The following is a 21,235-nucleotide window of genomic DNA, read 5'->3' on the forward strand; positions in this document are numbered from 1 at the left end:
TATTTAATCACCATGAGTGCCAAAGTTAATCGTTCCGGCTCCTTGACGGCAGACGAGCACCAGCATCAGTCCGTTGGGGACTGGCGAGCAGTCACACCCTGTCGATTCTTCCTGACGGGATCGTGTACAAAGGGAACCTCGTGTCCCTTTTTGCATGATGTCAAATCATCGAATAATTCAGATGCGGACCCCCAAGAGGTACAGTAGCACACGACGAATCGTCAGAGCATCAGCTTACCGTAATGGATTGGACAGCCCAAACAGACCCGTATAAATAGCAGATTCACAGTCGACTCTGGAGATTCGAAGCCCATTTGCAAGTATTACAAGATCGGAGTTTGCAAATATGGAGCAAAGTGCATATATGTCCATGACGATGGACAGCTCCCCCAGAACGCGGCTGCTGAACCACCAGAGGTTAGCTAGCCTATTATCCAAAGCCAGGGAAAGCTCGAACTAAGAAACCTGAAGCAGGATGAAGATAAGAAAGACGACTTCACAAGAACCATCGGCGGTGCATTCGTCCAGTTCGACGCCGGTGCTCGCGTATCCAAGATCCGCCTGCCTGGTGACTTCTCTGCTGCTCGCATCAGCGGATTACGGCAAAATACGTCGAAAGAATCGGTTCGAGATATGCTAGCTGAAAGAGGTTTGCACGTCAGCGTCGACGATATTTGCACATTTCACATGGAAGGTAGTTACGGAGCAACTGTCAGATCGGACGATGCGTCGTTTTCAAAACGGCTCTGTAGTCTCGTTCAACCCGGCTGCACATGGGGAGGATCGAAGATAATGGTCACGCCTATTGCCGCGCCCATGCCCTCTGGTCATAACGCTCGACGCGTAGACTGCAAAAAGGTCCATGTTTCTTGGCATAAAGCAGTCAAGATTGTCTGGTTGAACTTTGGCAACGGAGATATCGCCCGCCGTGTGAGTGACATGTTCTCAAAGGGGACATATAGGGTCTTGGACCAGAGAGTCACTGCTTCTGCAGCTACCAGAGCCGAATCCGTCATACCCTCGCGGCCAGCCCGTGGGAACCATGTTGCCTGGACTGTTGTATTGACTGATGTCCCGGCTGCCGCACAGGAGCGCGACATTTTGCGAGCCATCACGCATGAGCGGAACAAACCTCACCATGTAGAGATGGGGGCCCCAACGTACTCAACAGACGAGGAGGAGGCTTGGGCGTTGATACGTTCTCTCTTAACAAATATCGGACCCCTGGAGTATTGTGACCCCCCCTTGGAGACGAATGCAAATTCCAGGCGGGTGAAGGCAACGGCGTGCTTCCTCGATGAGGCTGACGCTCGCAGAGCTTCCATGGAGCTTGGCAAAATGGAACTCCCTTTCCATCGCAAGGCACGGTTAACTGTGCAGATGGTGTACTCGGCCAAGTTCAAGGTCGCCATCAACGTTTTCGACGCTGTGCAATCTCGAATCGTTGCCCAGCAGACAACTTGGAAAGACAACATTTCCTTCAGGGCCTACAAGCCCACAGGCCCTCTGCAACGGTTCAGAGTTTTGAAGATTGAGGGCGAGTCGGCAGAAAATGTAGTCAGTGCCAAGGCTGACCTTGAATCGATCCTTGCTGGTGCCGTCGCGACGGACAACGACGCCACCCTCTGGCATTCTTCACTCAAGACCAATGGGAAGCTTTTCCAAGCGATCAAGACACTAGAGAAAGAACTTTCAGTAACCATCCTCCGGGACAAGGTGAAATCCGAATTGCGCCTCTTCGGAGCCCAGCGGCGTTGTGAAGACGCGCAGCGTCGACTGGCTCAGCTGATACGCATGGAATCAGGGTCAAATTCCTCTAGAGTCATTGAGCTTGAACCCCAGAAATTCTTTTGGGCTTGCCACGGGGGTTTCAGAACAATTGCCGGCCAACTCGGTCAAGAAAAGGTCCTGTTTGATATCATCTCCACGCCAAAGAAAATTATTGTCTCTGGTTCCCTGGAAGATTATAGTCTGGCCGTAGCAATCATGGAAGGCAGAAAACAGGTCTCAGAGCAGCCAAAAGCCCATGACACCGCGCAGGAATGTTCGGTTTGCTGGACCGAGGCCGATACTCCTGTCAAGATAAAGTGTGGACACATTTATTGCTTGGAATGTTTTGAAGACAGTTGCACCAAAGCAAACACCACGGCCGGGGAGTTCATGATCCTGTGCCATGGCAACCAGGGCAACTGCAGGAGCGTCATGGCAGTTGAGGACCTGCAGACATACCTCTCCTCGGCTGCACTCGAGACCGTCCTTGAGCTGTCCTTTTCGTCTCATGTAAAGCGTAACCCAAACACGTTTCGCTACTGCCCCAGTCCAGATTGCGACTTTGTATACAGGACCTCGTCGGCTGCCAGAACGCAGAACTGCTCCAGCTGCCTCCGGCCTACATGCTCTGCGTGCCACGAGCCGCACATTGGCATGTCGTGCGCGGAGCATCAAGACCTGAAGTCGGGGGGGTTCGCAGCGTTTATGAAACTCAAGAAAAAGCTGGGAATCAAGGATTGCCCAAAGTGCGCAACTCCGCTTGAGAAGGTCTCGGGATGCAACCACATGACGTGCGCGGCCTGCAAGGCTCATATATGCTGGGTGTGCTTGATGACATTTGCAAATGGCCCGGCCGTGTACGATCATATGGGGAAGCTCCATGGAGGCCATATCGACTTGCCGGGTGGCTAAAAGTTTCATAAACAGTCTGGGTATTTGCTTCCGTTCCATCGTTCGATGACAATTGGTTTTGTCGTTGTGGACCCGCCAAGATACTTTCGAGTTTCAACTTCCTAAATTGGCGTTAAATATCTAGCGCGGTCTAATCAGATTCGGCATGATATCCGGTATTCCGTCGGTCTAGCCACCTAGGCAGTTGATGCTTTTCTAAGGGAAGTGCGAGCAGCGTATCTGCTTGATCAGCATATTAGTCTTATAAAAGTGTCGAGAAATCTTCTGGACGCGTTTCTCTTTCGGTTTGGAGTGATAGTGGGCGTGGGTTGATGTCAAGTTGACAAGCGTTTCGTATAAAGCACCGCTGGGCAGCAAAGGGACGATAAATCAGAGTGGCAGGAAGTGGAATCGTTATTCAAGATTATACGCACTTGAAATATAGCAAGATTCGTGAATTCACGCCCTGTAGTGTCCTTGGTTTTTGTTCTTTATTAAGAGACTAACCCCGCAAAGTGAGTTGGTCTGCTTGATACTGAGCATGTCAATTTCAAAACTCCAACGGCAATATAGTTGTGGAGGTATTGGGCTCCAAAAACGTTTGGTCTTACGCGGGCATGCCCAGTGAAGTCTAGTGTTAAGATCCAGATGATAGCATACGCCAGCTTCGTACGTCTTCTTGTTCATTTGCCCGAGAAGACGTCGCCACGCGTAGGCAAAGTCGCGGAGGACTCGACCAAGAAGTGCCCGTGTCCGTGGAGAAATGTCCAATTTGTGCTCCCAGTAAGGTTCTGGGAGTGTCTGCTCTTCTGGGAATGGTTGTTTCGGGGAGCTTATTGGCACGAAATCGGCTGGAGTGAGCAGTCGCTGCCGAGCAAATTCGAGAGGTGCTGAACATAATCGATCCTCTTTCAGGAGAAAGGGCACGTCTCTATCGAGATCAAAGTTCCAGACACTGTTGGACGCACCCCCTTGGCGGCCGCCAAAGGGGTTGACGAAACATAGACGTACTTCCACCCTAGCTCAACACCCTTTTCCAGCGCTACAGCCAACGTACCTTTGGCTGAATTAGCGGTTGCTGTTGAGAGACTTTAAATAGATGGCACAGGACAAAGGGACGCCCATTCGAGATTCTCGAGGTGGAGGAGCCCGATGAAGAATTCTTCGAGCCCCCTCCCAAGCGCGTTGACAGCGACCGGCCGGTACGGAGCTATGCCAACTATTTGTTGGCGAATGGGGGCGTTATTCTGCCTCAGTTTGGCGATGAGGCCCACGACACGGCAGCCATTCGTATAGCGCAGAGGGCTTTTGGCGACGAGAGGAGAATTTGCCCTGTTCTCATTGAGGAGCTGACTCTTCGGGGTGGCGGTATACACTGTCGCGCTCAGGAAATCCCCATGTTGCCCTGAATGCCGGGTGCGAAAACAACAGAGTGTGCCTAGGTTTCCTTGGGTGACGACGCTTCAATCTTTTGACTGTACCAGGAGCCCAAATTGCCGCCCATGATGGCACACGTCGTCTGGCACACTCTTGCGCAGATTTACAGCCCGGCCTTTTTTAGATTGATCGCTGTAGTACCATCTAAATCCCCCCTGGTGTCGCTGATATAGTACATTTCTCTCCAAGACTTTGCTGAAACATGGCTTTCCAAGTACAATAATCCAACATGCCATGGCCCCATGTCTGCCACCCACTTCGGCTGTGACGAAGCTCGCGGGCTCTTATTCCCTCTTCTGCCCGCGTTCCACCTCTTGGCGCACCTCTCTTGCCACATTCATACACTGAGCGGCGCCAATGGCCGTCAGGACGTGCCACCATCCATGAAGCTCAAACAGCCAAGCCCACGGCAGCCCAAGCTGTTGCCTAATGCTCCTGAGGGCGGCGCAGTACTCTAGGTCGATGTTCCAGAGAAAATACCCAAGCACACAGAGAAAGACTGCTTTCCAAGTCCTCTTATTCCAGTCACGGCGCTTGACTTCTGGCAGCGCCGGCTGTAGCCAGTAGAGCAAGTACTGAGCTCGCAGGATGAGTACAAATACGCATGCGACAAAGGCGATGACCTGGTAAATGATTTTCGGCGACTGCAGGTAAAAGATGGCAAAAGATGCAAAGCACACGGCAAGGCCGGTGGATACGAGGCGAGATTTTGTCCGAGACTGGCCTGTTGTGAGGGTGGCCTGGAGCATGGCCCAGGTCAGGCCGAGCATGGAGAACTCGTCGGCAAACTCGAGCGTCTGGCGGAGACTGGCGTGGAACAAGAAGGATCCAATGCCCAGGACGAAGAGAGACGCGGACATGAAGTCAATCTTGGGGGCGAGCAACCCGGCGCTGCCTGGGCCGTACATGTATCGGAGGGCGAGATGGACTGGTCAAGGACGAGGGGAACTCTTAGCACCAGGCACCGCGTGGATGGGCATCAGCCGCTACACATGGCAGTTGAGACATACCATAGGCGAGGTTCGTCAGCGAGTTGATAAACTCGGCCACGTACAAGGTCAAGGCGTAGTCCTCTTCGCAGAAACTGCCTGCTCGTCAGCACAACGCGGCCTCGGCTTGTTCTGGTCGCGAAGCGCGCCTCACTTTGCTCTGCTGGTTGGCGGGCTCCAGGCTCCCCCGAGGGAATGGGCATCGCCGTCAAAACGAATATTGTGGTGGCCCATCTTTGCCGTTGCGCGCGAGGTTCGGGGTCGATGGAGCTCTCTGTTGGTGTCGAGGACGTGTGGCTGATGGAAACATGATCCGATCATCAGATGGCATCTGGATTGGCCTTGGACCTCGAGACCTGAACCCAGCACAGCCCCTGTCACTGTCATCGAGCGGCCGGGCCCTGATTGAGCAGCCTAGCCGCCGCGGGCAACCCCGGTGGCAGATCTGTCAGGGACTTGACATCACTCTAGGGTCCTGTCAGCCGCCGGTGGACGGCTCCATATGTAACTTGACTTGACATGTTAAGTGCGGGGTTGCTGAAGCGCGTCAATTCGATTTTTCCTAGAACCAACAGATGAGGAACTGTCATTTGCTCACGATGTTCCAAGTCGGCTTGTTGCGTTGACCACGATACCCCCAACACGACCGGCACTCTGTGCCTGTATCACCCAGCGACCGAACATGTCTAAGCCTCACGACGACACCTCTCTCGCGGACTGCTAGAGACAGACGTCGACGTTGAGTTCACAGACAGCTGTGGCCGCACGCCGCTTTCACGGGCTCCCGGACGCGGGCAGAGGGTGAAATATGTTTCAGGATCTAGAGGAGCACTTGAGTCTCGCGATCTCTGGTGACACTGCCGCTGTTGCCATGATCCCTCGAAAGCTTCAGAACCTATCCAACTTTGCTTTTCATGATGTGTCTGGTGCAGTATTCAATTGCTGCTTGGTCCAGACAAGAGGCCGTCTCAGAAGCGTCAAGTCCTACGTGTTGTGACATCATCAGAACCTCCTCATGAGTCGTCCCGATAGGGCACGGCGTCTCTGATAATGCGGTCTTAGCTGACATCCGCTTTCCGCGAAATCTATCCAACGTCCATCGTCGTCATATTGAGAAAGCCCAGGCCTGGTCCAGACTGGCGCGGGCAAGAACCTTCATGTACATGCAACCAACCTCGATTGGTTTAGGAAAATGCCACAGCTAGCCGCAAATGTGGCGCCAAGATTTGGGTTCAGCTCAACTGGACAGCAATGCCAGACCAGACCAGACGTTTTATACATAAGGACCTGAGAGGACGTGAGGATGGCAGTGACACCGACGCAAAGTGCCGAAAGCCAAGTTCGCATATCGCAAATCACCATGATGTTTGAATTCATGAGCAGTTTTACGCCAGCTGTGCCAGATCCAAAGGTTCTTGCGGCAACAAGGCAGGCGGAAGCATTGGAAAATATGCTTGCCAAAGACGCGTCCAAGGTCGCTCAAGTCTATCCTTGGGTGGCTGACCTCAGAGCCTCCCGAATCCCCGATTCTGAAATTGTAGAGGCCATGATCAAAACAGAAAATGTTACATGGATGGAAGATGCTCTGGACCTGGAGGGCGAAAATTATGGTTGGAGAGAAACACCGGAGCGCAAAGAGACGCCTCGCCATCTGAACCACTTAGAGCATGGGTGTGTTCATCGTCTTCCCCGGCTTGCAGAATCGAGCCAACGAATTCCATCCGATGAGCATAAGCCAGAGTCAAGTTCGTTTGCAAATACTGTTGATACTCTTGCTGTTTTTGCTCAGCGAGAACAAGTTGTCTTCAAGCATTGTGGTGTCGGTGGCGTATTGCATCCAAACGTACGGGTTGGCAACAATCACGGGTTGGTCAGCTTCCGACGCGATCGCGCCTCTGTCATTTACGGAGACGAGATCGATGACACAGACAGGACCTATTACTGGCGGACCCCGTGGAGCTTTAGCCCAACACCACTCAGGACTGGACGCATGCACCGACGGCTTGGTGAGCCGAATGAATGGATTCAATATGCAAAGGACAGCGCCTGCTTATCTTCTGGTCCTCTGGCTATTGATTGGACATTTGATCGCTTTGATCTCCCTCAAAGTCCATCCAAAGAAGAAGAGTGGCACGAAGGTTTGCTGAAATACAATGTTAGCATTCTCAAGGAGTTGCTGCTTGCTATGGAAGAACTGAACAGGCTGGGTGGATGTTGCAAGTCCTTTCCCATTTTCATCAAGCTAGGCAGCTCCAGCAGACTCACTGCTGTCGACGTAGCCTTTGACAATGTCCGGGAATTTGTTCGTCAGTTAAGCATGCCTCTGACAGAGACATATCCCCAGCCAGTTCTCCGAGATGGGGATTGGAGGCACGATATATGCAAATGGACTCGCAGCACTTTTAGTGATTTGTTTGGCGAAGAGGGTGAAACTGACTTCCTCCTTTACCGGTCGACAAGAATTAACGGCATTGCTTTCTATGTAATGCATATGGCCGCTTTATTTGCACAAATCTTCTCCGTCGGACTTGCCACATTCTGTCGAGGCCACTGCTCCGATTTCTACTTGCCTGTACTGTCTCGCACAATCGAAAAGTTTCATCTCTTGGGTGCTGGGCCAACTGGACCATATGTTATCGTCGAGAGGGCTGAGCTGTCTTGTCTGGGGGACATGCTCCACAGACCCGTATGGGTTTTCCGTTTGGAAGAACCCTTATCGACGGGTTCGAACGAGTTTCAAATGGCGATCATGTCCCAAGAGAGATATGACATCCAAGCTAGACTCTCCCAAATCTTCGATATCTGGGATGCGAGCATTGTATTCTACAGGAACGAAGACGTCAAATCTGTCAAAATAAGCATCGGGGGTGGCTTCCTCTCCCTCTCCAAGGCCCACGGGCCCTTACATGTACCAGCCGATTCAATGCTCCACTGGTCGGCTATAGATGATGGCGGCTCCTTGCCCATCTCATATCTCGAGGACGACCGAAATGTTATTGTAGGTGCTGTTGCCGTCAATGCAGGTTGCGCGCTGCGTTCCGAAGATTGTCAACGTCCCCTAGCAAGCATATTGGTTGACCTCCGGACTCACCCAGGTGGCTGGAAGACAGTTTCTAGATCTGCCGGAGGCACTCTCGGCCTTGGCGGAGGACATGTGGCTCCTGCTACTATGTCTACAACGGCCAGTGTCACACAACAACGTTTTGACCCGACCTTTGTGAAGGGGAGTCAAGTGCAACAGTGGAACAGGTCTTCCCATGATTTGACCATCCTTAATGCTCCGTGGGGACTCGAGCTCAGCCTTTGCACAGGTGTGGTACGGAGAGTGCCTCTCAGAACTCTCCTAAATCAGACTGTAGTAGATTACCTTCAGTCTAAGCTTGCCGCTAGAAATATTGGAGGCGACGCCCAAGCCATCGCTGGAACGCTCGATCGGAATGTCATCGAGCGAATCCAACAAGCTGCCTCTAATAGCGATGCTGCTGCCATATGGACCGACCTCAGAGCCAATCATCCCGCTCAATTTAATGCCATCGCAGTTGCCCTCGAGAACTTTGTCGACGCGATACAGTGCTCGCGTGTTGACAAGAAGAACCTCTTGCTTTGGTGGCCCGAGCCGCACGGGTCGACCGATAGAGGGATCAAATTCGAGCAATCATGGTGCCAGGGGGATTCATGGATCCCCATTCTAGAAGATACCGAGACATGCGCCATCTTTGGTCTGGCGACATGTACTTGCCTGACTTGCGTGGTTTGTATGGACAACAGTGATACAACCAGGGCTTGTCAAAATCGCGACTGGTCAGCAGGCGCTCCAAGGCCACTGAAGGAGAGACAGCTCATTCTCAATACCGGTATTGTCGCAGTGGGCGGAGCCAGAGCAATCCCGAACCTCAGACTTGATGAGCGACTCATTCTCAACAGTTATAAGGCAGAGAGACATGTATTTAAGGTCCGAGGGATAACCGAAGGCGCTCCAAGCGTTCTTGAATATCGCGGCCTATGGTCCCGTCCTGCTATTGCATTGTATAACCTGTTTAACCATAACATCCAAATGAGGAATGTGCGTGAGAGCGCCGACTATTTGACGACAGGGCTAGAAGTTCTTGTAGTATATCGGCAACCATAGCTGGAGGGACGAATACGGATGGGATTTCGAGATTGTCGAGGAGACTATAATGCGTGGAGCCAGATAATAACGCTTTAATAATAACACGAGTTTGTCCGTTTCCTTCTTTACTTGCAGAAACAGAAATGAAATGCACTGCAAAGAATTTTGTAATTAGTAGCACGGGGTAAAGAGAATATAAGAGCTGGGGCCGTACATTTATCTCTAATTACTAATTAACTAAAATACTCCAAATACCCGTTAAGTTGCTAAGGCAACGGACTTTACAACTAAATATCTAGCCGAAAAGGAAATACTATATAATTCTAATTTAACTTCCTATAAGGTCCGTAGAACCCTGCTCCCACTTGCGGCGGTAATTAGAGTAGTTATACACCCGATTCTTAGTTTATCCAAGTCCTGGCACTACCTTCTAATACTGCCTTTTCTCCGAGTTTTGCCGTGAGTCATAGGTGCCGGCGAGGACGGAACCACACACCCAGCCATTCACGGCACTTGCTGTAGTTGCAGGTGCCAGGGCTAGTTGGTAATATTAAGTAACACGGGTACTCAGTTGGCGATGACTTTAGCAAACCAGCTGCTTCTACCAAGGTCACAGCGAAGCGGCGATCCGAATAACAAAAAACGTATTGTACTCTATATGTTCCTAAGCGCAGCCGACTGACGATGCGACTCAATCTTCACAACATGCGCCCTAACGCTGTCATGTCTGAAATTGACCTAGCAACGAGGAGGAGCCTTGAGAACCTCTATCCAAGGAAATGGGGGCGCATTCTTACACATCTCATCCTGCGTCGAGATCTTGAACTCAGCAGAAGCAGTGTTGTTGGGAAACAGATCAATCAAGGTAGCCAGTCCCGGCACAAAGGTCGGCCATTGATACATCTTTTCAAGGCCGTGAGACGGGTCTCTGATAAAGGCACCAAACACCTGCTGCAGATAGCGAGATGCCCCGATAGTCGCTGCACGGTGCTCCCGAGTCTTGTTCTGTGCAAGCAGATTGTATGTGCCCATTAGAATGGGAATATCCGCTGCTGAACTATTAGAAATTGTCCTCATGGGGCCGGTCGGGATTTCGAAAAAGGAATGCTTACCTTGGTGGTATGCCCGTGCCCAAGGGAACGGCGTCACAGCAGGGAAAACGCCAGCATATCGATACCGCCATGTAGGCACGCGATGGACATGTCTGAACCTTTTCTCTCAGGTTAGCCACTATCCGCGCATTGCCAAGGTCATTCGTCTAACCCTGCTTCCAGTGCCATGTTGCAGTTAAAAATGAGTGCCGTTGCCAAGTCAGAAAGAGTTTTGTTCACACCGCACTTTTCAGTCCAGTTCAGGATAGAGTCGCCTTCGTTCTTGGTGTGTCCCATTAAAGTTGGCTGGTTTTAAAAAACAGGAGTCAGCAAGGTCAGGAGGTAGATTTACTGCATCGGAAAGAGTATTCGCTTACAATCTTAGCAAACTTGCCTGCCGAGCCACGATGGACATATTCCCGCATCGTGAACAGAGTGACATTGTCCACCATGGGAGTCCCCCCCGACGGAGCGCCAAATGCGTTCAGCGTCTTGTCAGAGATGGCGCGCATTAGTACCTCGGCGTTTACTGTTCTCATGCATTCTAGTTCCTGCAGCCGGTCCGCGCTGTTGGCACAGCCTACTGACGTGGCAACTCGCACAAACTCAGAGTCAACGTTCTGCGTGGCCGCCCCAATGATTTGAACAGTGCCGCTCTGAAGTATGAGTCCAGAAACAATGGGATCGTCCATGTGCGAGTAAATCATTGCGCTACCGCTGTCTGCGCCGGCGGACTGGCCGCCGAGGGTGATTCTGTGTGCATCACCACCGAATCCAGCAATGTTATCGCGTAGCCATTCCAAGGCGGCTCTTTGGTCCCTCAAGCCAAGATTCTGAGCTCCCAAGGCTGGGGTGTTTGGGAAGCCAAAGATGTTCAGTCGATAGCTGGTGCTTTTTGTCAACCTCACCACCCTATGTCCTCTCTAGTACAACAGTAAACTTACTTCCATGTCACCACGATAACATCTTTATTTTCCGCGACAAACTGGTTCGGGTTGAAGAGCGGCATGCTCGCGCCGCCTTCACCAAATGCGCCTCCGTATGACCAGACAAATACTGGCAATAGTCCATCCTTGCGGCGAAAGGCATGCCGGGGTACGAATACATTCAAAGTCAGGCAATCTTCGGATTGCCCAGACGTTTCAACAAGAGAGTCTCCTAAGATTGTCCTGTAGTGAAACTGGTGGCAAACCGGTCCAAACTTGGTAGCGTTCAAGACGTTGGAATGCCCATCTGAGGCGCGGTTCAATGGCGGCTGGGGTGGTTCAAAACGTAGGAAACCAAGCGGAGGTTGAGCGTATGGAACCCCCAGGAATGCGTTGACCTTATTCTGTACTTCAATACCGCGTACAGGGCCTTGACGGGTATTTGCGATGAGACCTGTGCTGCTGTTTGGCTGTGCTATTACTTGGGTAATAGCGGCGATGGAAAGCGACGATAGTACAAGCGATGATTTCATTTTTGATACGGGAACAAACAGCAACCGATAAGTCCATGTTTTGCTTTACCGAATTTACAACCTGCGAGCGAGACTTATATAGAAGGATATCTGGATTGTGTCCCGATCATATGGGCTTGATGCACAGCCACCATGACGTTGACTGCGTACGTCTGTTGTCAGGGGAGGAACAGTTACTAAATAAAGGACAGGCGAAATATTACGCATCGCTACCTTCATCATGTATTGCCGCGCGTTATCCTTACAGGTCCGGTTTGGATCTCCTGAAGCGTTATGGAGATTCGTCAGCCGCAGCAACTACCGTCGCTTCCACGGCGGCCGAAGGCGCATTGCCCAAAGAGGAAAACGAGGAAAACGAGCCCGGCCCCCTTCTCCGTACTGGCCGTCTATGTAAGAGCACGAACACGGGCGGGGCCGAGTCTGGCAACCCAGAATCTTGACTGGGATATAGACTCCCGATATGACGATTCTCCACGAAACTTGCTCTTGTAACCATCGGCGATGATGATAAGCGGCGCAAAGAAGTTATCCAGTTTTCCATTTGTCAAGGCTGTGACGCCGAGGACCTGGCTTTACCTTGAACCATGATCAAGTATCAACCGCCGTTTCTATAACCGCAACGTTGGCTTCTCAGACGAATCGAGCCTGATGGAAGGATAACCCCTGAGGTTTCTTGTAAAAGCCATGTTCCTTGGGGATTGATGAACTGTCGAGTAGATATGGAATGGTGACCGGTCGGTTACGCTAAAATACTTGGTAACCCTTGACTGGGATGCCTTCGATGCCGTCTAGACAGTGTCTACGCCCGAGGTTTCCGAAGGCTTAAGCAACGCCTGGCTATAAAAGCTCTCCGACAATGCGACCTGGTTCTTTCAGAGAACGTTCCAGGATGAACACTGGGCAAGATTGTCGTGCGAGTGTTATTACCATTGCAATTCCGAAAACGCCCGCCCAGCGACGACGACATCTGCATAGTGGTGAGCCGTGCGGCGAAATGCGGCAGCATCTGAAGCAGATCCTTCCATTTTTGAGACTGGCCAGCGAGGAGACGGAGCAGAGCCGTCAATGAAGCATAATGGCGACGGGAACAACTGTGAAAACAATTGTCCCAAGAAGACCGTTGTTCGCGTACTAGAGACCTCGATGCCGACTAAATTTAAACTGTGAATGGCCTGTTTTTCTATCTATGCATGGAGCACAACAAAGTTACTGGAAGCACAGACAAAGTTGGTTTGGCCTGCTTCCAAGCAGCCCCCTTTCCATCTTTGCGAGTCTACATCCATGTCCACTTGCAACGACTCAAAGTGAACTTGCTCCTTCCGTTCAAGCCATCTTCGCAATAACCCGCCGCAATATGCAGCATAGATGCGAAGCCCAATTGCAAAACCAAGCTTTGGGGTCCTGGGGCTTGCTGGCTGATTAGCGAACAGCGGCACTGTCGGTCAAGATGCCTGACCAAAGCTGCTTGCATTGAGGCATCTTGGATCTCGAGGGCATCATGTGTGATGCACGGGTCAAGGTCTGCTATCGTCTGGTCAAATGTATGTGAAGTCAGTGGTCTTTCCAAGAATTTGGTCCAGCTAATACAGCCAGCCTGAGCAAAGTACCTACTTAAGTACTTAAGTACTTAGGTCTAAGTAGGCATGGCTCAGAGCTACATATGTACCAGACATTATACGTCGAGTTGCCCACCAGTCGCTACCCAAAATATGACGGAGGCCGCTTTCCCCCTTTGACATCTCCATCTTGTCTTCCTCAGCGCATGAATACATCAATTATCCCGGCTGCCCATCATCTTTCGCCAAGCAGGTATATTCATCGTCATCACCTAGTCGCGAATAGCGTCATCAGCCACGACCTCATCTCGAGCCATGGAATCCTATAGATCTCTGACCGCTAGCAATAAACCGCTTCTCATGATGAGCTCTGGCCAATGCGGCTCGGTCTGGGGGATGGCGATGCTGCACAGGCACAGGCATCACAGCGTCGGCGTCGTCATCAAGCGCGAGCATGCAGGTCCCGGCAGGTATCTCAAGAACGAGGCTACGCTTCAGCGGCAAATATTCACCACAGCATGGAGCCTGCAGTTCACCTCGGTGCCACAATGCTTCGATCTTGTACACCACGAAGACGACGAAAGATGGCGCGACCTTCTGCTGATACTGCCTGCTGGCCAGGGAAAATGCACAACCATGATCGCCGAGAGAATCACTGCAGTGTCGAGACAAGCGCAGATGCTCCTCGTCAAGAAGTACAACTGGACGCCGACTCGCCACCGGCTCATGCAAACCCTCGAGTCTAATGCATACTACACCCACTGCTTAGTTCACCTCTATCTTGGCCGAAGACGACCTTGTAGTCTAGGCGTGCCCGCCACACGGCCCGAGGTCTTCACGCTCTGCAACTTTCCTCTCCACGTCGACCAGATGGAAGAGCTCCAGCTGCCTTGCCCAAAGTATGCCAAGGCCATGGCCGAATCATTAGCAATGTTGCACTGGGAGATGAGATTAAGCGGCGCTCGCGTCAAGTTTGTGCTCGGAGGACGCAGAGGAGCCAGAAGGATGAGTGCAAGCACGCCTCTTGCAGAAAGCACCGTCTGGATGTTCGATTTTGACCGCCTCAGGCCTATTCAGGCAAATGTATCCGGTCTAATATCCATCGCGAGGGCCTTTTGGCGCAATAGCCCTTATTGCCCTCGGCCGGATAGCACCTTGTGGAACATCTTTGCCGATGAGTATCGACGAGTCGGCAAGGAAAAAGTCCAAGCTTATCCTCGACATGGAGAATGTGTGGAAACCTTGTGCGACTTGGTTGATGGCGCCTTGAACATGATCGTCATGGGTCAAAAGATGTGGACCATTAGAGGCCGGTTTTAGGCCATGTTTACGCTTTTACTCTGCATAGTGTACGCTGCTGCTCTCACCCAGTATGAGACATCGTTAACGATTCCAGCATTGGTTACCTTCAGTACGCAAGGTCGAATCAAGGGGAAATCGGCTTTGCGACACGGTTGGGGCCGTCGGGAAGATTGCCGTTGTTAGTCTTGTTTTACCTAGTTCCCGCGCATAGATACTAGGAACAAAAGCGATTGTACTTGATTCAAGTTATATAATGTTAGCTACTAGCCACACTTAGGCCACCTTCTTCCCCGCAAAATACGAAATCTTCAAACGTAGCGCTGGATGGATGATAAGGAGCATCAAAGGGGGGTTCAACTTACATGCCAATAACCCGCCAACTAATCCCAATATTTGAAAGCCAATTGCCAGCTGGTAAATACAAGCCAGGCCAGACTCAGGCTGGTCAATTTGGGGACCTAGCAACCACGGCGGACGATTGTAGGGTCGAGCTTTTCGGAGCGTATCGAATGGGGATCATCAGGAACTTTCATAAACCCTTTCACTTGTCTTTATCTGAGCAAATGTATTTGTTGACGGGGACACTGTCATTTCGAAGGAGTACGAGCCAGCAGGTGAAAGCGTCATCACAAGCCGAGCAAAGCGAATAGTGTGCAGAGGAATAGGATACAAATGCAATGCATTTACTCACTTGTTGGGATTCAACGGCCGTGATCCACAACTCAGAGCCAGTTTCTGGGGGGAGGCCTTGGATAGAGCACAAAAGGCTTCGAGAAGAGCAAACAAATACATTTGAATGGCATTTCCGCCAAGACTCTTGTCGACGGTTTCGAGAAGACTCAAAGTGTGAGCTAGAGGATGGTTCCAGTCGACGCGGAATAACCACCCCCGCTGCGTTTACTTGGTTCCGAGTTGAACCGGCCACCAGCAGGATGGGTTCCCAGGTTTCAATTTCAGCTATTACCACAAATTGCCTCCATTATATGGCGCCATTCGATACACGAGCCGCCTATGTCGTTCTTGCTTGTCGTGCTGCCAACTTTGTCTCCTTGGGCACATGCGTATTATCCTTCTTCGCCTCCTCCGGTGCATTGTCATATGTCAAATCGATACAATAAACCTCTTCCCCATCAACTCTTGTCTTCTCGAGGGACACATAGACAGCTTTACACGCGTTCCTCCATATATCTCTTAGCACCAACATACGTTCCTGCTCGAATTTTCGCGAAGCAGCAACCATTTTGGTCGCATCTCCCATGTGCGCCGTCAGGTTCTTGGTAGTGTCTTCTAATGACGCCAGGCTTATCCATGGTTCCGACTCGTCTGCCATTTTCCCCAGAATGAGCATGAAGCTGTGTCCCTTGTGCATGTCATCGGTAGGCTCAACGTCTTGTCGCCAATTGAAGTAGCCGTAGGCGGCGAATTCGGCCGCTCCGTCATTCATAAACATGCTCCGCTGCGAATCCCATTCGTCTTGAGGCAGCCACATCGTCACCTCAAAGGGAAAACTCTCGTCCGTGGTGCGCGTTTTGGTGTTGATTCCCTTGCGAATCATCAGTGCGTTGCTGTGGCTTCCTTGGAGTTCGCGTGACCGAGCAGGGCTGATGTATCTGAAAAGAAAGAGTAACTGCACGCTCGAGGTGTCCTCTGCTGATTCGGCCCCAAACTCGCCTGCTCGTATACGACTGTAAAGTCCACCACCGTGAGGTTTGATCCATATGCCGACTTGCTTGCTTTCATTGCCACTCGCCTCAACACACTGCAACTTGAGAAGGTAGGCCTGCTGAGATCCATGGAAAATGCTGGTATGGATTCGGAGACCCTTATTGCTTCTCAAAAACTCGGGCATAAACATGGTGCTACTAGCTAATTCGACCGTTCCTGACTCACGGAAATCGGCTGGGCTGGTGGCATACACGCCATAATAAATCTGTTCGGGAAGCGACTTTCTCCATGCAAAAATGCTAAGGTCATTGGTGGAGTTTGAGATTTCTTCCTGTAGTCTTAAAAATGCACGGTCGCCTTCTCCATACAGCAGTGGCATGCTGACGTCGAAAATTCCCAGTAAACAGTACGCCATGTCTTCAATCCGAGTTGTTCTGCGCTCAGACACCCAAGACATCCGACGCGCTACCGACAATGTGTAGAGTGATTCGGGCGATTCGAGCACATTGCCGGGTACCTTTGTGATATCTGTTAAAAGATATTTCAAACCTGATTTCGAGCCACGAAAGTTCCAATTTGCATCGTAAAACTCTACCGCTCGCGGCGCAATCAGCTCCTGTAGAGTCCATCCACGTTTAAACCACCGGCAGCCCCTCAACGCCTCAGTATCAGGCTCTAATGAGCTGTCGGGGAGTAAGTCGGTAAGCCAAGCATAGCAAACAGTGGCTCCGCGATACCAACGAAACATGGAGTTGATAGCTTCGCTTAGCTCCGCGCTGCTAGACTTGTCTATGCAACAAGTGTCGACCCAAGCATATTTGAGACCCGATCTTTTGGCCAGTTCACAGGTTTTGAGGATTTTCGCAAACCCCTTCTTTTGAAGCCTTGCCTCGTGACTCGAATGCACAAAGTCCTGGAAAATGACCTCATCTTCTCCCCACGTGTGCGAAAGTATGGCGTAATGCGGTATCGCACCAACGAATTCCTCCAGGAGACCTGATTCGACATTGATGAGTTTCATGGTCTTCGGACCTGGCCTCGATGGTCGATTGCGGTATCATAAGCTGTCGCGACAGTCTGTCACGGTCGGGCCGTGGCGTGACAGACAAACAGATGCCTGATGGTACGGAATGATGGCCAAGGGACCCCAGACAAATCATGCAGACGAGGACTGGGGTGTTCAATGTTCCGATGGACCAGGGTCCGGGTCTGGTACTCAACAAGTCAATTGTCCAGGACCTAACAATACCCAACCACAAAACACAATTGACGTTTCAGTTACAACAAAATTGGGGAATCATGGCGAAATGAATGTCAGAATTGGCGGAAAGCTGGTAGATGATGTGAATTTATACCTCATTCTAATCTCTCCCCAATGAGTCTGCTTCCTGACAACAACCTGGCGGCCACATTGAACCAAAACACGTCCAAATGTCGTGGCTTGTATGGGCATACCGCCGCAGTGCGTGTGGTAAGTTAGAAAGCCGCCATCTGAATCGCTCTTTGTCGTGAAGGCACAGAGTGTCTGTCCTGGGTGGAATTTGTGGGCAGCTCTAGCTGTTCGTTCGTAACTCAGCCATCTGTTTATTCTGGTCCGCCGGGCCTCACCAATCACCGTACATAATTTTCATTATCCCTCGGTGCTGAAGCATTGCCCATGAGGTGTGTGGGGCTGACATCCCAGGTACGACCAACCAGGCATACTCTTTTAGTCGATGCACGCCTGTGCCTGCATCCGTTCCGGTTCGTCGGGCCAAAAACTTGTGTCAAAATAAAGTAGTGACAATTGATGGAGACGTGGCGATGCACGGGAACCGTGAATGGGAGCGTGGAAGATAACCAACCAACAACTGTTGACGAAGACGATTCAAGATGCCCTTTTTTCCGGCGCGCACCAACTTTAAGTACGTACATAAGTAGGCAAGGAGGGGGGGCAAGGGGAGCACGGTCATTGCCGCAGGTACGGAGATAGGAAGGCAATGGTTCCCGGTACGGCATATATCCAGAAGGCGGCGATTACGTACCAGGAATCCATTTTAGACAAGACAACTAGCCTTGGCTCGGAACCGCATGCTACTGTGACGGCTGAATCCTCCGTTATTGAGAGGCATCATGATAATCTGGACGACTCGCTTCTGCTAACGCGCCATCACCACCTCCCGAAATTTCGACTCGGCCAGATGTGAACATGACGATCACGAATGCAGCAATGCCTCGACAGATCGATCCTCAGCTACAGCTAGTGCAGGCCGGACACGGACAGTTCTTGGTCTCCTTTGGGCCCTTCTCACTATCGTCAGCATGCACAGGGTCTCTCGTTGGTTTTATTTATTTTTTGTTCTTCTGTCGGTTACTCGCTCGTTTCCCCAATGGCAAGCTATCGATACCTGTTGCTCGGTAAGCCTGTGAAGCGTGCGCATCCCTGAGGACGTCTTGCTAGTACTAGTACTTACCGTTCCTTGTTGCCGCCATCAGCGCTGTGGATCTGAGTGGACAAATCGTGGATCTGTGGGCAAACAACCAATTGGTCCCGGCTCATACGGGTGTTTCGTGGGGGAGCCCTGGAAGTGGCCAAGCCAGCCAGTGGCAACGCATCCCGCCCTCGAAGAACCCGCTTCGTCTTCCGTATCGTGGGGGGCAAGTGGTTTGCTGCTTTGAATCGCAAATGGTGCAAAGGCTCATAGTCCAAGGACCCATGGGGGGGCGTCGAAGACAATCTCGACGCCTGCACATGGATGGAAGGTTTTAATCTGTGTGGAGTGGATGAGGCATGGCCCAGCTCTACACTGCCAATGTGAATGGATGGCTCCTTCCTCAAGCCCACCAAACATCTTTATAACTACCTAGGTACCCGCACCCTTTCCTTTTAGAATTCATGCTCAAAACTCAAGCATACTTCATGACTTACCTCCCACCTCTCATAGCCTTCAATCTTACTGTTCCCTCAACATTTGAATCCTCTGCCCTCCTCCGCGCACCTGGATAAGTAGATACTGGTGCCAAGGCCTTTCCAGCTTCATCCAACTCCCTAAAACTGCCCCCTTCGTCATCGACTCAGAATAACTCAGAACTGTCGCAATGACTGCATCATCCTCAGCCGCCCCCCAATCGAATGGCTACCACAACAGTGTCACTGGTTCTCCCGCCACTTTGGAACCTGGCATCTTCGTTCCTACCGTAGCCTTCTTCGCCTCGGACGACAGCGTTGATGAGGAGACGACCAAGAACCACGCCAAACGCCTTGCTCGCGCTGGGGTCGCGGGCCTTGTAACTCATGGTTCCAACGGCGAGGCAGTTCACCTCGATCACGCTGAGCGCAAACTTATTACACGCCTCACACGAACTGCCCTAGAAGAGGTTGGCAAGGCACATCTCCCAATTATCGTGGGTTGCGGTGCGCAGTCAACTCGAGAGACCATCCAGCTGTGCCGAGACGCTGGCGAATCCGGTGGCACCCATGCCCTTATCCTCCCGCCTTCCTACTACGGCGGTTTGTTGAACACGGATTTAATTATCGAACACTTTCGCGCGGTGGCAGACGCAAGTCCGGTCCCGCTTCTTATTTATAACTTCCCCGCCCCTTGCGGTGGACTGGATCTCAGTTCTGATACGATTCTCACTCTCGCCAAACATCCTAATATTGTTGGTGTTAAGCTGACTTGCGGCAACACTGGCAAGCTTGCTCGTGTTGTAGCCGGTACTCGAGGCACATCTTTCAGAACGTACGGCGGAAGTGCCGATTTCATCATTCAGACACTATCGGTAGGTGGCCATGGTGTCATTGCTGGACTGGCCAATATTTCTCCTGTCTCTTGCAACGAGGTTGTTCGCCTCTGGAAGAATAGCGAGGTTGAGAAGGCCGTTACGATTCAGGGTATTGTTGCCCGTGGTGACTGGGCAGCCATTAAGGGGGGGTTTATTTCTGTCAAGGTTGCTCTAGAGAGTTATTACGGCTATGGGGGACTGCCCCGAAAGCCATGCACTGTTCTTGAGGGCAAGGCCCTCAAAGCTCAAGTTGCCGAGTTCCAGGAGTTGGTAGAATTGGAGACCAAAGTCAGTGCCTCTACATAGACCAATATTCATCTGCCGAGAGCATGTGAAGTACACAAGGATCAAACGTGTGAAGAGGAATCTAGATGTTATGTTGGACGGAAGAATAATAACCAGTGGCTTTATTTTGCATAGCAAACTAGGCGTTATGATATGAAATTGATTAACAATTGATCATAGCATAAGTTTGTATTGCTGACTGCTGAGACAATTGTATATCGATACTCAGTTGTTGTTCTTTCAGTTTTTCAGTCTTTCAGGATTGGCTTCGTATTTCCTAAGGTGTCACGATTGCCATGGTCAGCCAAACGGGTTCAATATAACCAACGCAAAAATCCTAGTTATGTGACCACGTTTCACGGCAGCAACCAACAACTTCACCAGCTCATGCGCTCCAGGATCAGGGCACGAGTCTGCCTAAACTTGCTCTTATTCGTTTTGTCGATTCGCATCCCTTGTAGGCTGCCTTTACAGTGCTTCTGAGATCAAGATACTGCATTAGTGTTACAAAAACCAGTGTCCATCTACTACTGTTCTACCACTAGGTCAGACAGCTGTGTACTTCGCAAGACTTGGGACTGCGGCTTGCAGGCTCACGGCCCAGGTCTGTGGCGTCATTTCTTGCGACGAAGCTGTAGAAGAGGCCTGTAATCCGAACACAATGGCATTTGTAAAAGTAGTGTGCAAAGGCCCTGGCGATCCTCCCACACTGCCCTCGACAATCCGGGCAATAGTGCGACGGACAGGGCGTACTGCATCGGAAGGCTTAGGTGTCTAGGTAGTATACTGGAGGACGGCTTCGGCCTCGGTCTTAAAACACAAACCGCAGTCCCTGCCGCGTACAAGCATGTCGTAATTGCGGTCTGGGGCCTAGAGGCGATGAGGTTGTTTAGTGCCCACTTGAGCATTTGGTT

The 21,235-nt window shown here is 51.3% G+C and overlaps 7 protein-coding genes across 7 annotated transcripts; 4 read left to right on the top strand and 3 right to left on the bottom strand.

The window, feature by feature from the left end:
- Positions 1–12: 12 nt before the first annotated feature.
- MAA_00633 (Peptidyl-arginine deiminase, Porphyromonas-type) lies at positions 13–4,070 on the top strand (the record flags this gene model as incomplete). Its single annotated transcript, XM_007818631.2, has 4 exons — positions 13–198; positions 256–417; positions 475–2,627; positions 3,770–4,070. 4 exons carry the CDS (start codon positions 13–15, stop codon positions 4,068–4,070), a joined length of 2,802 nt encoding a protein of 933 aa, XP_007816822.2.
- Positions 4,071–4,382: 312 nt separating this feature from the next.
- MAA_00632 (alkaline ceramidase family protein) lies at positions 4,383–5,321 on the bottom strand (the record flags this gene model as incomplete). The annotated part of the gene is made up of 3 exons (XM_007818630.2): positions 4,383–5,026; positions 5,109–5,182; positions 5,242–5,321. The coding sequence occupies 3 exons, from the start codon at positions 5,319–5,321 to the stop codon at positions 4,383–4,385; spliced, it is 798 nt and encodes a 265-aa protein (XP_007816821.2).
- A 1,126-nt stretch (positions 5,322–6,447) lies between these two features.
- Positions 6,448–9,216, top strand: MAA_00631 (uncharacterized protein; the record flags this gene model as incomplete). The annotated part of the gene is made up of 1 exon (XM_007818629.1): positions 6,448–9,216. The coding sequence occupies one exon, from the start codon at positions 6,448–6,450 to the stop codon at positions 9,214–9,216; it is 2,769 nt and encodes a 922-aa protein (XP_007816820.1).
- Positions 9,217–9,936: 720 nt separating this feature from the next.
- On the bottom strand, positions 9,937–11,748 carry MAA_00630 (carboxylesterase family protein; the record flags this gene model as incomplete). The annotated part of the gene is made up of 4 exons (XM_007818628.2): positions 9,937–10,408; positions 10,462–10,595; positions 10,667–11,174; positions 11,234–11,748. 4 exons carry the CDS (start codon positions 11,746–11,748, stop codon positions 9,937–9,939), a joined length of 1,629 nt encoding a protein of 542 aa, XP_007816819.2.
- Positions 11,749–13,619: 1,871 nt separating this feature from the next.
- On the top strand, positions 13,620–14,624 carry MAA_00629 (uncharacterized protein; the record flags this gene model as incomplete). Its single annotated transcript, XM_007818627.2, has 1 exon — positions 13,620–14,624. The coding sequence occupies one exon, from the start codon at positions 13,620–13,622 to the stop codon at positions 14,622–14,624; it is 1,005 nt and encodes a 334-aa protein (XP_007816818.2).
- Positions 14,625–15,615: 991 nt separating this feature from the next.
- On the bottom strand, positions 15,616–17,292 carry MAA_00628 (HET-domain-containing protein; the record flags this gene model as incomplete). Its single annotated transcript, XM_007818626.1, has 1 exon — positions 15,616–17,292. The coding sequence occupies one exon, from the start codon at positions 17,290–17,292 to the stop codon at positions 15,616–15,618; it is 1,677 nt and encodes a 558-aa protein (XP_007816817.1).
- A 2,057-nt stretch (positions 17,293–19,349) lies between these two features.
- On the top strand, positions 19,350–20,342 carry MAA_00627 (dihydrodipicolinate synthetase; the record flags this gene model as incomplete). The annotated part of the gene is made up of 1 exon (XM_007818625.1): positions 19,350–20,342. One exon carries the CDS (start codon positions 19,350–19,352, stop codon positions 20,340–20,342), a length of 993 nt encoding a protein of 330 aa, XP_007816816.1.
- Between the last annotated feature and the right edge of the window lie 893 nt (positions 20,343–21,235).

The sequence above is a fragment of the Metarhizium robertsii genome (assembly GCF_000187425.2).
Source record: "Metarhizium robertsii ARSEF 23 chromosome Unknown MAA_Scf_7, whole genome shotgun sequence".
NCBI lineage: Eukaryota > Fungi > Ascomycota > Sordariomycetes > Hypocreales > Clavicipitaceae > Metarhizium > Metarhizium robertsii.